General features: G+C 51.2%; 4 protein-coding genes across 4 annotated transcripts; 3 read left to right on the top strand and 1 right to left on the bottom strand.

Moving 5' to 3' along the window:
* Positions 1-1,255: 1,255 nt before the first annotated feature.
* Positions 1,256-4,643, top strand: BJX67DRAFT_376340 (acetyl xylan esterase; the record flags this gene model as incomplete). The annotated part of the gene is made up of 5 exons (XM_071031856.1): positions 1,256-1,430; positions 1,487-1,743; positions 1,809-2,259; positions 4,116-4,213; positions 4,341-4,643. 5 exons carry the CDS (start codon positions 1,256-1,258, stop codon positions 4,641-4,643), a joined length of 1,284 nt encoding a protein of 427 aa, XP_070891512.1.
* Positions 4,644-5,034: 391 nt separating this feature from the next.
* BJX67DRAFT_11579 (carboxylic acid transport protein) lies at positions 5,035-7,110 on the bottom strand. The gene is made up of 6 exons (XM_071024372.1): positions 6,541-7,110; positions 6,328-6,476; positions 6,142-6,272; positions 5,914-6,092; positions 5,513-5,861; positions 5,035-5,454 (listed from the first exon to the last, which is right to left on the bottom strand). The coding sequence occupies exons 1-6, from the start codon at positions 6,946-6,948 to the stop codon at positions 5,141-5,143; spliced, it is 1,530 nt and encodes a 509-aa protein (XP_070891511.1). The 5' UTR covers positions 6,949-7,110; the 3' UTR covers positions 5,035-5,140.
* On the top strand, positions 7,098-8,111 carry BJX67DRAFT_339724 (uncharacterized protein). Its single transcript, XM_071027699.1, has 2 exons — positions 7,098-7,796; positions 7,897-8,111. Exons 1-2 carry the CDS (start codon positions 7,274-7,276, stop codon positions 7,914-7,916), a joined length of 543 nt encoding a protein of 180 aa, XP_070891510.1. The 5' UTR covers positions 7,098-7,273; the 3' UTR covers positions 7,917-8,111.
* Positions 8,112-9,228: 1,117 nt separating this feature from the next.
* BJX67DRAFT_386870 (AMP-binding enzyme) lies at positions 9,229-11,405 on the top strand (the record flags this gene model as incomplete). Its single annotated transcript, XM_071034145.1, has 8 exons — positions 9,229-9,248; positions 9,552-10,070; positions 10,130-10,552; positions 10,620-10,704; positions 10,767-10,901; positions 10,968-11,071; positions 11,125-11,284; positions 11,331-11,405. 8 exons carry the CDS (start codon positions 9,229-9,231, stop codon positions 11,403-11,405), a joined length of 1,521 nt encoding a protein of 506 aa, XP_070891509.1.
* Positions 11,406-14,154: the final 2,749 nt, after the last annotated feature.

Raw genomic sequence — 14,154 nt, 5'->3', positions numbered from 1 at the left:
TGTTGGCGAGAACACTTCCTCCCAGACTTCCGATGAGGAGCAAGGATGTAATGCCTCGAGATAAGGAGATTGGAAGCTGCATGGTGATCCGTCAGTAGCTCACCCCTGCAGTTGGCGAGATCATATCTCTGGCTATCCGACTGAGACATTGACATTGGAGCTTATCGTGGAGGAGATGAGCTGGAGCCTTTGTTATCATCTTCAACAATGCGACACCAGGACAGACGACTCGAGGCGAAGACCGAAAAAAAAGAGGCCAGGATCAGGTGACGAGCTGGTTCTCCTCCCCTGTGAGAAAGCTTCCCCCTCGTCGTGCCACCAGCCTTGACACGGCACAAGCTCAATCCTTAACCTTCTTTCAATTCCACCAATGTACTTGGCACTCAATGCTCACTGAGCTCTCAGATCATTCCCAGCTCCGGCTGTGCAACCCTTTCTCCTGTGCCAGTCACCCCTTTGGACAAATATCACTCGATTCATGTACGCCACGGCAAGCATAACACAGCTTGGACTCGAACCTCATCTCTTGCTGGCGGCCGCTCATCCCATCAAGCATTTGCGGCTGCAATGTCCTTGTAGGGATCGCCCGGAATTTTTGTCGAGGCCTCTGTCAAGGCCATCTGCGGGGGATAGAGTCGATATCAATCCTCAGAGTAGCCTGCTTGGACGGCAGGAAATCCCGGACCTAATGTGCGGTGACATCCAGGTGCAAACATGCTCTCAATGAGTCGACGCCGGGTGATGATGCGGAAGCCTCGGTCACTTTCTTGGAGTCGAAACATCGAGCCAAACCAATCCTTTGGAGAAATGGTTTCACTTTGGTGTTCCGGCAAAGCCCTTGTCCGGGCGAGCGGAATGTTTTCTTTCTGCGGGCGTGAGGGAGCGGAGGTGAATCCGCGCCCCAGGTTTGGCTAAGCATCAAACTGCAGCAGGGAAACAATGCAGGAAAACTGGGGTTGAAGAGAAGAAGATCAGTCAAGCAATCTCCAAGCCCCAATCATTCTGTGACGAGTTTGTCTTGGTTAGGGCATTCCCGCCTGTCGATCACTCTTCCAGTGTTTTAAAAACGCACGCTCGTTCTCCTCCCGGCCGCATTTAGCCAAAACTCGACTCACTTGATGTGCAAGAGACGCTCTCCCAGAAGAGAAATTCTCCGTCCGGGGAGTGATCAACGAACAGTTAAAATGGGGTCCTCCGCACTGGGGCTGCTTTGATTCTCCGATTCTTCTCCATACCCCACTGAAATTCCATCATCATGGCCATCATACGATCCATTCTCACGTTACTGTTCTGTTTCTTTACCTGCGGTGCCGTTGCTCAACTTCAGCAAATCACCGACTTCGGGGACAATCCTACCAATGTGGGCTTCTACATCTATGTTCCCCAGAATTTGGCTACCAATCCTGCCATCGTTGTGGCAATTCACTACTGTATGGCACCTGTCTCATTTTACTAAAAGTTCGCTCCGCTGAATATTCAAATAAAGGTTCGGGAACTGCCGACGCCTTCTTTGCTGGTACCCATTGGGCGCAGGACGCCGATACCTATGGATTCATCGTGATCTATCCTCAAAGTCCGTACGAAGGAACTTGCTGGGATGTTAGTTCCGAGAAATCTTTGACCCATGGCGGAGGCGGCAATAGCAACTCCATCGCCAACATGGTGACATACACCATCGACCAGTACGGTGCGGATGCCTCTCGTGTCTTTGTGATGGGAACGAGCTCAGGCGCCATGATGACGGTACGTCTGACAATAACTTACCTAGGCAGCGCGCTGTTCAGGCCAAACAAGTCTAATGAATGCAGAATGTGATGGCCGCGACATACCCTGAACTCTTCGCTGCCGGTATCGCCTATTCTGGCGTTGCGGCTGGATGCTTCTACTCAGACAGCAACCAGGAGAACGGTTGGAACAGCACTTGCTCTGGTGGCCAGTCAATTTCCACGCCAGAGCACTGGGCGGAGATCGCTCTCGCCATGGACCCTGGCTACGATGGCGCTAGACCGAAGATGCGGGTTTACCACGGAGACGCCGATACTACTCTAGCTCCTCAGAACTATTACGAAACCTGCAAGCAGTGGGCTGGTGTCTTCGGATATAACTACGACGCTCCGGAGGAGGTTCAGAGTGATACACCCATGGCCGGCTGGGAGACGACTGTTTGGGGTCCCAACCTGGAGGGTATTCTGGCTAGCGGAATCGGCCACGACCTTCAGGTCCAAGGAGCGGAGGACCTGAAATGGTTCGGGTTTACCAGTTAGTCGGGGGGAACTAGCCAATATTGTTGTTATCCGTCAGCAAGGATAGGTCGGAATGAATGCAGTAGATCTGTAAAGTAACCTAGGACCTCCGGAACCTTGGAAGAACTTGTGGATTTCCCTGTCCTGGTTGGTTGGTTTGCTGTTTCTGGGATAGTTGCCCGATTATTTAGTATGATGAAACCATCTACGCTGCTCTTCCCGACATCTTCTTCCCTTCTTTCCCCCTCCCTTGTTCTACGCTCGGCTGATCACGCTTTGTCGTCTCATTCATCCTGACATGGCCTCCCCCTTGTTCGTGTTGGAAATTGCGGCTGTACATTGATCGAGTCGCCTCTACTACCCAGGTTAATACCCTCCCCTGTTAGTTTTGTAGCCTCTTGAGTTGGTTTTGTTTTAACCCTCCGGCCTTTGGACCGCACTGATGTCCATTAAATAATGCTGTCTCTTGGGCCGTGACCGAACTTCGAGTTAAATTAACAAGCCCGATTGCATAGTGGTAGGGCCGGGGAATCCAGCTGGATGATGAAGGGATACAACTATATTTGTCTCACACCCATTGTAGGCGCTACTTGGTAGTCATCTTTGGTCCGCCACCATTCCGAAACAATATTGATCTATTTACCTGCTATATTGTTGAATGCTTGATAGTTCTCATCCTGATAGGCATTATTGAGTGGTCTAAGCAGCTCTGCATTAGAAAGACTCCGGCCATCTTCCTCATGTCTCGAAGAGCAAGCAGAGAATCGCTCCAAAACATCCATGCACAATCCAGAAGAGTGTTCTACTGGAATATATTTCCCCTTTGGGGTCCATCAGAGATGGTCTATCCATCTGAGCTAGACTAGCATGATACCTCTGAAGAATTCAAAACAGGTGCATAGGAGGAAAGAGACATACTTTGTGTATTGGAATTTGCCGCTCCACTAAAAAGGGTCAACCCTTCTAGTGAAAGGCTTATTCTGGTTGACATTGTGAATGTCCTGTAATAACAACACGACACCACCAGGATGCCTGTCGGTCAAAGAAAAAGGAATTCTTCAGCGTCATAATTGAGCTTGAAACTTCTCTCAAACTGAGGATTGGCTGTGATATGTTTGACAGCGTCTTTGAACTCGACTCGTCTCTGTCGAAAAAAAGACGTAATCGCTAGTACTTGCGAGTGGTAGCGTGCCTGAGGCGCCAAACTGCCGCCGAACGCCGTTGGAGTCGAACACGATGAGCCCCGGTGATAAATCAGAGGGATGAAAGCGGAAGAAGCATGTGAGTTGCTAACTAAGGTCTATCTAGCAATATTTATACCCGTGAGGAAGCCTGCAATAGACCTTCACGTCAACAATATTAGGAAGGAGCAATTGAATGAGGAAAGCGAAGTGAAAGAACAAAGTGAAGCAATATTAGGGAGGTGGCGAAACAAGAGCGCTGCTTGATCCTCATATAGTTCGATGATGAATGCATCACCATTGACAGGTCGACAGACGGGATCCTGAGCCCGAATAAAACTGAACCCCGCCAAGACCCCATGCCAAGCCACCTCCACCCCCGACATCATCACCAACTCAGTGTCCACCCAAAGCTTCCTCACAACTAACTAATCATTACCGCAGTTAATACATCGATTCACCAACAAGAATGTCCTCCCAACAACCAAAGGGCCGCCTTATCTCCCACTTTGAAAACCGGTAGATGATACCCAAGGCCTGCTGTATTCTACCAGCTGCAGAACCTCAGTAACCATAAAGGAAAACTCTAGCGAACCAACCGATCACGGCAGAGCATGGTCTGACCTGTGGGAGTCGGGGGACAGCGACCTCTGGGATAGAGGGGAGCCTTCTCCCGCACTGATAGATCTAGTTGAGAAGTATCATGACACCCTCTTTTGTCCCTTTCGGGGAGATGCCCCGGAAGATGAGACGGGAACAGAGAGAAAGAGGAAGAGGGTGCTTGTGCCGGTATGTTTCGATTCCTTTCAAAGTCGGACTCAATTCCTGAAGCACTTCCCCATTCACCTCCGACGGTGTGGTTGGCTTTTCTCGCTGCATTCATATGTCTGCGGCGTTGCGTGCTAATAAAGCATAGGGTTGCGGACGAGGCTACGACGTCATCGCTTTATCGCTGCACGGGTTTGACGCGTACGGTCTGGAGATCTCATCCACAGCAGTATCAGAAGCCGAATCATTTTCCCTGCGTGAAACAGTGAACCCCTCACCAAATAATTTCGGAGTCTTGGGTGACACGACAAGTAAATATACCCCCGGAACGGCGCGCTTCCTTCAAGGGGATTTCTTCGACTCAGCGTGGTCGGACGCCTTGGGGTTTAAATTCGACGTGATATACGACTACACGGTATGGCTATGCCCTGAACCCGGAAATCCGGCTTAGGTGTGCACTAGTGCTGATGATACCGCTGTAGTTTCTGTGTGCCTTACATCCCAGTCTACGTGGGGCCTGGGCGGAGCGGATGGCGGGGTTGCTGGGACCCGGTGCGTTGTTGGTTTGTTTGGAGTTTCCGATGTATAAGGATCCTGCGCTGCCAGGGCCGCCCTGGGGGGTGAAGGGGGTGCATTGGCAGATTCTTGCTGGTGGGGATCGAGGGGGAGGGAGGTTTACGAGGCGAGTGTACTTACAGCCGGAGAGGACGTATCGAGTTGGAAAAGGTACAGACATGATTAGTGTTTACGAAAGGAATTGAGTGAGTGCTGTCGACTTGTTTGAAATTTCATGGAAGCTTCTGTATGTAGCGAGATAGACCAAGAATCATCAGACATCAACCATCAACCATCAACCATCAATCATCAACCAGCCGTCGGGGTACTGTCGTTGCTAGCCCGTCAATGAGGATATTTACTCGTCGCCTGTGATTGTCGGAGTCGGCATCGCTAAATCTTGGGAGCGCGCTCAATGTTCTCCTGATCAGGTTTACGATCGCCGGCTTCGACGTCTAGCACCTTTGCTTGGGTTTGTTCCTGCATACCCACAACAGCTGTCTCGAAACGGCGGCCACGCTTCTCGGGTCCGAAAGCGGTCGTCACCATGATTCCTGTGGCGATGATAGCGGTAGCCACTGCCATAGTAGGGCCGTAAGCTTCGACAGGTGTTCCGGAAGGACCGGTAATGAAGGTCTTCTCCGCGACAGCGTTTACAATCTGCGCTGAAGGGGAGGATATCATATTTCCGATCTGGTAGGTAAGACCTTCAAGTCTGTTAGACTACCTTGGTTGGAATGATATGCAAAGCTGGGGCGGACAAACCTGGGAAGAGGGATCGGAATGCAGGAGGCGAGAGTTCGTTCAAGTGGATGGGAATAACTCCCCAAGCTCCCTGAACGAAGAATTGGAGGAAGAATCCGCTGGCGCTCAGTGACCGCTCGTCGCCAGGGAGGATCCAGGCTGGGATAAGGACACCAGATATGAATGCCGCAACGATGATAGCGCGGCGTCGCCCAACAAATTGGGATAGGTATCCAATAATAGTACCGCCAACGCATGCACCCGTCTTCATGAGGATTGAGGCGCGAGAAGCTTGATCATTATCCAGTTCCTTCTGGGTTAACATGAAGGTTGTATACGAGTCTTGGGAGGTGTGCGAGTAATAGTTGAACTGAACGAGTTAGTCGTATGACCAGTCTTGTGCGCAAAGGATAAAAACATACCCATGTCATGAGAATGATACAGTAAATAGAGATCTTCCATTCCTGGCCCACCATCTGCTTGGTTTCTCGCCAGAACTCCCCAGCGCTAATCGACTGCTTGCCCGCTTTCTTCGCTTCGAGGAATTGCTTGGATTCGGGGAACAAAATTCGGATGAGGCCGACACCGATCGAAATCCCAGCTAAATGACTGTCAACATCCAGATACAAACTAAGGCAAAAGAGACGAACCGGCGATCCAGAACACGGTCTTGAAGGTTTCTGTTTCTCCTCCCACTCCCAAGTTGGCGCACGCGGCAAACACATATCCGAGAGAATATCCTTGCTGGAGTATTCCAGACATCAGACCGCGGGCGTTGACACTATGTTACAGTCAGCCGAAAGAGCCCCCCCCTTCTCGGGATACGTGCTGCATACGGGCAATGCTCGAGGGCCATGGCAATAGCATTACCGTATACACCACCCATAAAGAGACCAAACAAGCTCCTCACAGCTAAAAATTGTTGGAAGGTCCCGCTATAGATTGTCGCAATCTGTAGGATTCCGAGAACAATCATGTTGAAGACCTGGGTGCAAGTTAGATAAGTTTGCAGGGGGGCGGAAATCGAGTGCCGTGATTGGGTTCTTTACCATAGGCCATTTCCTGCCATACCGATCGCCAGCAAGGCCAAAGAAGGCAGCGCCCACACTTCTTAGCAGCAGAGTAAGGGTGATGGCGGTAGAGATGTCAGTCTTCGTGCGGCCGTAGTAATCTGCAAGCTTCACTTGCTGGATAGACAGCGCGTGGAAGTCAAATGCATCAGCAGTCCACGCGGCAAGACCAACAAGGAAGAAGAGCCAGTCTCGGGCGCTCAGGAGCATAAAAAGACTGATCGGATTCTTGAATGGCTCGGGGTCTTGCCACTCCGCATAAGTCTCGCCCTGCTCGTTTGTAATGACAACACGCTGCTTCCATCTGAAGAGGTCACTCCAAGATTGTTTCGCTGTGGCGAGGATCCCATCAGCAACGGGGTCGGCAGGCTCGTTGGGAGAAGGCATGCTTGATACGGGGGGCTTGAACGGGGTGGGCTTCTCCCTGTATTTAGAATAGATTTTTGGCGGTAGATAAGTGAAAACGAGCTGAGTCGCCTGGATGGATGGATAATGTCGAGTCCGCCTGACTTTATACCCTTAGCGTGGCCTCCCTCACTTCTAGCCCGTCCCATGCGCTTCGTGTGGCATAATGCGACCACGCCCCATGCAACGAATTCCCCTCATGCTTCAACCCCTCCCTCTTCCTGGCCATTGCAGGCAAACCCCACCACGGACTTCAGAGGAACGGTGTGCCAAGATGATGCCAAGGGCCTAAGCAATCTGGGGTTGCATGCGAGGCGTCGAGCACATCCCTTTCAGGTTGTTGTCTGGGGTCTTGACAAGGTTCAAGGGGGACGCCGAGACGCACTTGAACCCAGATTTTTGCGTGTGCTCATGGAGAAAGTGGAAATCAGACAAGGACTTCGGTCAGCCAGGCCGAAAGAAGGATTTGCCCAGAGGAAGGTCCACCGAACAGCCTTCTTGTCTGAACCGGACGAATACGAGCCGCCGTTTTATGAGGGTGAGAAGGATGGGTTTGCTGAAGAGCAGGGTCACTTTCCCAAGATGCACCCGCAAGTCTGTGCGAAGGATGAAGGGGTATTTTTATTCGGCACACCGTAGCAACGAGACCCTGACCGGGGTCTGGAAGAAATCTCTCACATCTGGACTCTGCTGGGGAATGACGGGACGCATGACTCGGGACTCGGACACTTTCCAATATCCTCCTCAACCTGAGCTCCTGCGGCTCGTCGTCTTTCATTTTGGAGCGGGGGAGAGCTGGGGTTGCCGATTGACAGTTTCCGGAGAGTTTTCTGGGGGCCAATTGTGAGTAAACATCGGTCCTCGCGGGTGATCTCCGTGGTCTTGGCGCGGGTTGTTATCATGGGAAAAAAGACTTTTGGAGACGCTTACTTTGCCAAGACAAGGCTTGATTGGGTGGGAGGACACATGGCTGAGGGAAGGGCCTTTTGTTGGCTGAACAGGCGGACCGGGAAAGGGACAAAGTTGCAACAGTTCTGTGACTGAATAAGATCCTTTCAGCCCCGGACCGGGTCTCTCGGGCTTGGCCCGATGGAATGCCCTCCGTACCCTCCCGATTTCTGCAGGTCAGAGGTCTTGGTATGAGCTCAAAGACGGTTGACAATGCTTGACGAGGGCCAGGGAGAGATATTGCCCTCCAAATCTGAGGAACGCTCGGCTTCTCTGACCCCGGTTTAGCGCCACACGTAACATATGCTAGTGCACTGACTTTTAAACGTCCATACCACTCACGAACGACAATTGTCTCTAGTTGTTCCTATGAGGGGCTATATCAAACTGACGCCATCGCCTGCTATTTAAAGAACCCTTGGGTGGTGATCTAATGCTTACGGAGACAGTCTAAACAATGGAATTCAACTCGAATCCAAGGACACCGCACGCCAACACAGCGGGGAGGAACATAACCATCCGCGTTCTCTACTCAAACTTGATTGACGCGTTCTGGCTCCCTCGGTACATTCGGCGGTTGCCCCAGATGGCACCATCTCAAGATCATAGAACACACCCTTGAGCCTCTCCTCACTCCTCCGTTTATAGGGCTAAAGTTCTGATGTTGGGACGTCGAGTTTGCAATGGACGGTGCAAAGCTTCTTCACATTCGGTGTCCTTCGAGTTGGAGGGCTGTCATCTTCACTCTGATACGTGTGGCCTCTGAAATTCCCGTCAACGTCCCCCTTGACGAGCCTATGGTAGTGATGCTAAGGGGATCCTTGGTCGAGACATCATCACCCTGCAGAATGGTCTTAGCAGGGAGCCACGGAATCAACTGGGTTAAACTGGTTCGACGTATGTAGTCAGGTTTCTGTCCGGGTATCGCTCATAGAAAGAACTCACGTAGCGCAAAATCAATTCCGATGACCAACTGGCGGGGATATTAAGGCTTGAGGAAGGAACGCCCCTTCCCTCAGCGCTGTTTCTCCAAGGGAGTTCGAGGAAGCCCTTATTTTCCGGTGACTCTGAGTAGTCGATTTGATTCCTTGCCCGAAGACAAGGGGAAAAAGATGCCCCTCCCCTCAAAAAAAGTTGACAAGAGTGGGGTGAACCGACGGTCCTCTCGGAAGCATTGCCAATAGAATTAAGTCAGAATCTCAAGTAATTGACTCTGAGAGGGAAGCCAACACAGCAGGGAAACAGAGCGGAATCCGATTACATGGGCAGCGTCATCTATTATCGACATCATCACATCCGTTCTTCACAATCATTATGGTGATTGACATGTGTAGGTTGTGTTTGATTTTATATTGTTTCCCTCGAACTATTCTATTCGCACCTCTGTCTAGGCCTGGAGCAATTGAGCATGGTCGATCACATCTCAGCCCATCCGAGATAGTCGGCGATATCTCGATCCGGATCACTGTTATGCAGTGGAACAATCACCCGTGCATGTCCAATTACATTCTCATGATCCTTTCCTCGAGCATCTTCGACCCCTCCCGCTGAGCCCATCACTCATTTCCCCTCAATTCTCCTTATATTGACTTGCACACGCCTATTCTCTTATTCTATACAACACCACCACAAAGCAGAACAACACTATGGCCCCTCCTGCAATCAGCCAGCGAGGACAAGGCCGGATCCCCATGTTACACCATCCACCAGATCACCACCCTGATCAAGCGCATCGGCTGCGGACTGTACAAGCTCAACGCGCGCGGCAAGCGTGTGATGGTCTACGGCGCCGCCAACATCCATTTCCCACTGGCCGTCCTGGGCGTCATTGCCTCCGGCGCGGCGTGTAATATGCTTGCGCCGGGGCCCGCTGAGGATCTGGTTTCCCGTCTGCGACAGCTAGAGTGTGACATTGTGTTGTTTGCGCCGGGGGATGGCCATGTTGTGGCTGCTGCAGCGGCGGTGTTGTGGATCCCCGGTGAACGGCAGTTTGTTGTTGATGACTCGCTGCGTGGGGACGGATTTGCTTCAAATTTAGACGGTGCGAGACATTGGCGTTGTCTTCTAGATAACCCTGGCGGCGATGCGTACGAGTGGCCGACGCTTTCGCCTAACGACGCGAAATCAACCACTGCCATCCTGCTCTACACGTCGGGGTATGTATGTTGTCCATCATCATCCATCTCCCCAGTGCAGCAGATACTAAGGAAGACAGAACAACTGGGGCATCCAAGCTCGCAGAACGAAAACACTACGGCCTAATCGGCAACGTCGAGCAAACTCTCCACCATTACACGCTGCGCAGGCGGGAAAGCGAGATCGTTTTCTGCAACTACAAGTTCTTCGGCATGGGTTTCCTCATCCTGGGAATCCTGATCCCGCTCAAGGCACGGTATAAAACGATCTTCCCGGCGGGCAGCGACGCGGAAGGGATCACTCGGACGATTGAGCGGTTCAGGCCGACGTGGGTTATGGCGCCGAAGTATCTGATGCGCGAGACTTTGGCGCTGCCGACACGGCCGAATCTTGACAGTGTGCGACATTTGCTCACGGGCGGGGCGATTATTCCTTGTGAGTTGATCGATCAGTGGCAGTTGTCGTTCGGTTCCCAGGTGCAGAGTACGTACGGAATGACTGAGTGAGTTATCGCCTGAGTCTACCGTACCGTACCGTACATACATTGAACCTGCTATTGACATGCATAGAGCTGGGTTCTTCACCATCCCGGACCCAGACGAACCAGTAAACGACGCAACAACTGGAGTGCTACTTCCCAGCGTGGAAGCAAAGGTGATGGACGACGACGGAAAGATTCTATCCCGGAACAAGAAGGGGCATGTTTACATCCGCAGCCCGTTCGCCATGAAGGGTACCTTAATGGACCGGAGCATACCGCGCAGACGATCGTGGAGGATGGGTGGATTAAGACGGGCGATATTGGCTGGGTTGATGAGTTCGGGAGGTTTTATATCGTTGGTCGGCAGAAGGTATGCCCTTCAGGGTCTTTTCCTGTGCATAGTACTCCACGCTGTTGAGTTGCTGACTGTATACAGGACTTATTCAAAGTGAGAGGAGACAAGGTCACAGCAGCGGAGATTGAGACGGCGATTATACGGCATCCGGAGATCAAAGATGTTGCTGTCATTCCTGTCACCTTGTAAGATCCACATTCTTACTTGCTGGGCAAGCGAACTGATGAGCAGTTTCTAGACCTGGAGACGGAGAGCCAGTGCCACGCGGCTATGTCGTCAAGATAGAGGAGTCCAATCTCACAGTGGATAATCTGATATCCTGGATGCAACACAATCTCCCTGACCGGATGCAGCTCTCCGGTGGTGTTGCGTTCATTGAAGCGATCCCGATCTCAAGTGTGAGTCGAGACGCCGCCTCACGCGGAATCTCGCTGACTCTTACAGGTTGGAAATAGCAAAGTTGATCGGCAGAAGCTGAGCGAGATTGCCGCCAGAACAATAGCATCCAAAAATCAGTAGGGACAAGCCGGACCGTACATTGTAAGGCAGGAAGGGGTTGTCCACACGAGGGTCGACGGCACGTAGAAACCGTGAGAATCCGGATTAATTTGACCAGCCGGAAGATAACAGGCTAACTCACGGTTTCATTGCTGTTACCCGTTGGTGTGGTCAAATCTGTGTCCTGTGCCGTTCAAGGTGCCTCATATCATGCACCCTAAAAACATGAGGTCGAATGCCTACAGTTAGGTGACAGGTTAATATCACACATTTGAGTCCAGGGAGCAAACCAGAAACAACTTCCGACCACATTTAACTGACCCGATAGGATGCCCCCCCTGGACAGCTTGGAATCTTGCAAGTGGAACCAGGTACATTTCCACGGGGTTGGATTCCGCAGAAAATTTAGGATTCGACTACTTGTTGATGCCGAGTTTCCAAGAGCCACCAATCACCTCGGCCAAAAATAAAAATGTCACGTGATCATATCCGCTGACAAAGATACGATTGGTCGGAGTGCGATACGAAGAAGAGCTAAAGGAAAGGAGGTCCACGGGTGGCTTGGGCTGATTCCAAGTTATTGGTCGGTTAGCAGACAATATGAGTGTGCAAGTTGTTAGCATCATACCTTGGGCAAAAGAAGGATGTAAAGTATCAAAGCATAAGCATTGTTTACCAAGCATGGACTACAGGAGAAACTGACTAATGCTAGGGCCAGCCCTCTTGGCCCACCGCTTGCCTACTTATAACCTCGGAAACCTTCTTTCCCCTCCCTTCTCCCCTTCATCTCCCGACAAGAGCTGCGATTCCGTCAACTATCCTGTCAGGTGTATGTACAAACCTCATCACGCCCATCCAACCCCTCCCCCGCGCGCACATGATGCTATATGATAGGACCGAGCTTTGTGTGGAAACTTACCCAAGAGCCAAACCAAGACGTGTCTCTGAGCTGCGTTACTTATCCATGATGCCATTCCGCCAACTGTGTCGTGATTTGGGCTAATATGTCGTTTCTATAGGATCTGATGCTACTGGCTCGACTCGAAATATGGATATAGTCAGCGACGGGAGCTGCCGTTGTAGCTGTACTTAGTGTCGACATTTTTCGTGGAGACAGGACGAGAAGAGGTTGCTTTTGTTTATTTCTGTCCTCATAATCACCCATTCCATCAGTTTTGGATGCATCACGAAAACCCGAGTATAATTCCGCCCGAATCTGTGGCTGGTTGTCCTAGAACTATTGTAATGTCGTGGGACTAGACCACCAAATCAAGTTCACGGCGCTTACAATTCGCAGGAGTTGCTCCGACTGTAAGTTGAACCTGTGGGGGCAGTTATGCCGTAATATAATCTCGATTGTCTGGACCGTTTCGTTTGGATTGACCGTCAGTCTGGGGGTGAAAGGCTGTCGAATAATACCGTTGCACGCGCAGCGCCTTGATAATTTCATACCAGCCGGGAACTGCAATAAATCATCCGTGTTAGCATATCTTTTTCTTATTTTCGAAAGTCCTATATATAGAGCAATCAGAAGCCATTCCGTAGAGAGCAAAGAGATAAGAATGGAACTAACATGGGTGGATGGCCTCGTGGTGTGCTCCGTTCTTCTTACATTTTGGCTGCTTTGGGGAATTGTTTACAAATGGCGCAAAGGGATCGCAGACATTTCCAGGTCGGATATCTAGATGAATGCATACAATGCTGAGTCTAGCTTTTTTATTTGGAACGCCTTTTTGATTCGCATTATGAGACTTAGGGGTGCCCTTGCTGTCTCCATGCTGGCCGGATTTCTCTCCCGCCTCTGGAAGTGTGGCGGCAATATGATAGTTCTAGCCTTGCTTCCCTCCTCTTAGTAGTAGTCCGGTGCCGGGAACCTTCGAGCTCTCACTGACTATCGTGGCGGGTTCCAGAGAGCGTGTTTCTGCCGCCCAAGAACCTGCATTGCGTGGTTTACGGTCTGCTGGGCCCCGGGAGATCCCCATGGCGCCCACTTGGAAGATTGGGGTATTAACCATCTGCTCCCTTTGATTGGGGGAATGCGGAAGGCACTTCGCTTCCCTCCGGTATCGTGCGAGCTCCCTCTTTCGAGTTTGCCAGTGGTACTAATCTCGCCATCTCCGTATCTCCCCCCTCTTCCCTCGTTGCCCACTTGGATTCCATGACCCCGCTAAGGTGATTTGAGGTGTTGAGTCCAGCACCTTTCTGCGTTTTATTATGGGGATCACCATAATCCGAGTTCGTAATTCGTGTTTGGGCAGGTTTAGGCTATGCCAGATTGATCCGACGATGTTATGGGACACGCGTGTACGTGTCCTCCCTTGGAGGAAGATGAAAGATGGTTTCTAGTTCCGCACAAATCAGAAGGTGCTCGCATCATTTTCCCATCACCGTTGAAAATTAGGCCCACCATCTGTGCACTCTCTTGCATCTGCACGAGGGTGGGATCCGGGTCCTTCTTTCGCGCATATGGGGGAGCAAATCAATAGTTTAATCGAGGTGCGTCGACTTTCACTACAGGCGTTCTCGCTCATGACGGCAAATTAACTTGAGCAGCACATGCCCGACCCATCGCAATGGGCTATTCACGAGACAGATACTTCCAGAAGTGCCTGTGTTCTTTTGAGCCGGCCTTCGTCCCCATTGCGAACGGGTAGATATGAGCAACCTGCGTGCAATCCAAAGTCTTCGTCATGACACACACATCGCTGTCCCTGTCCCTACACTGTACAATATGAGTAACGATTTTACAAAAAGCAAAAGGATGCGACAT

The sequence above is a fragment of the Aspergillus lucknowensis genome (assembly GCF_044049455.1).
Source record: "Aspergillus lucknowensis strain CBS 449.75 chromosome Unknown BJX67scaffold_1, whole genome shotgun sequence".
Classification (NCBI taxonomy): domain Eukaryota; kingdom Fungi; phylum Ascomycota; class Eurotiomycetes; order Eurotiales; family Aspergillaceae; genus Aspergillus; species Aspergillus lucknowensis.
Note: the sequence above shows the minus strand (reverse complement) of the source record. Positions and strands in the feature narration are given on the sequence as shown.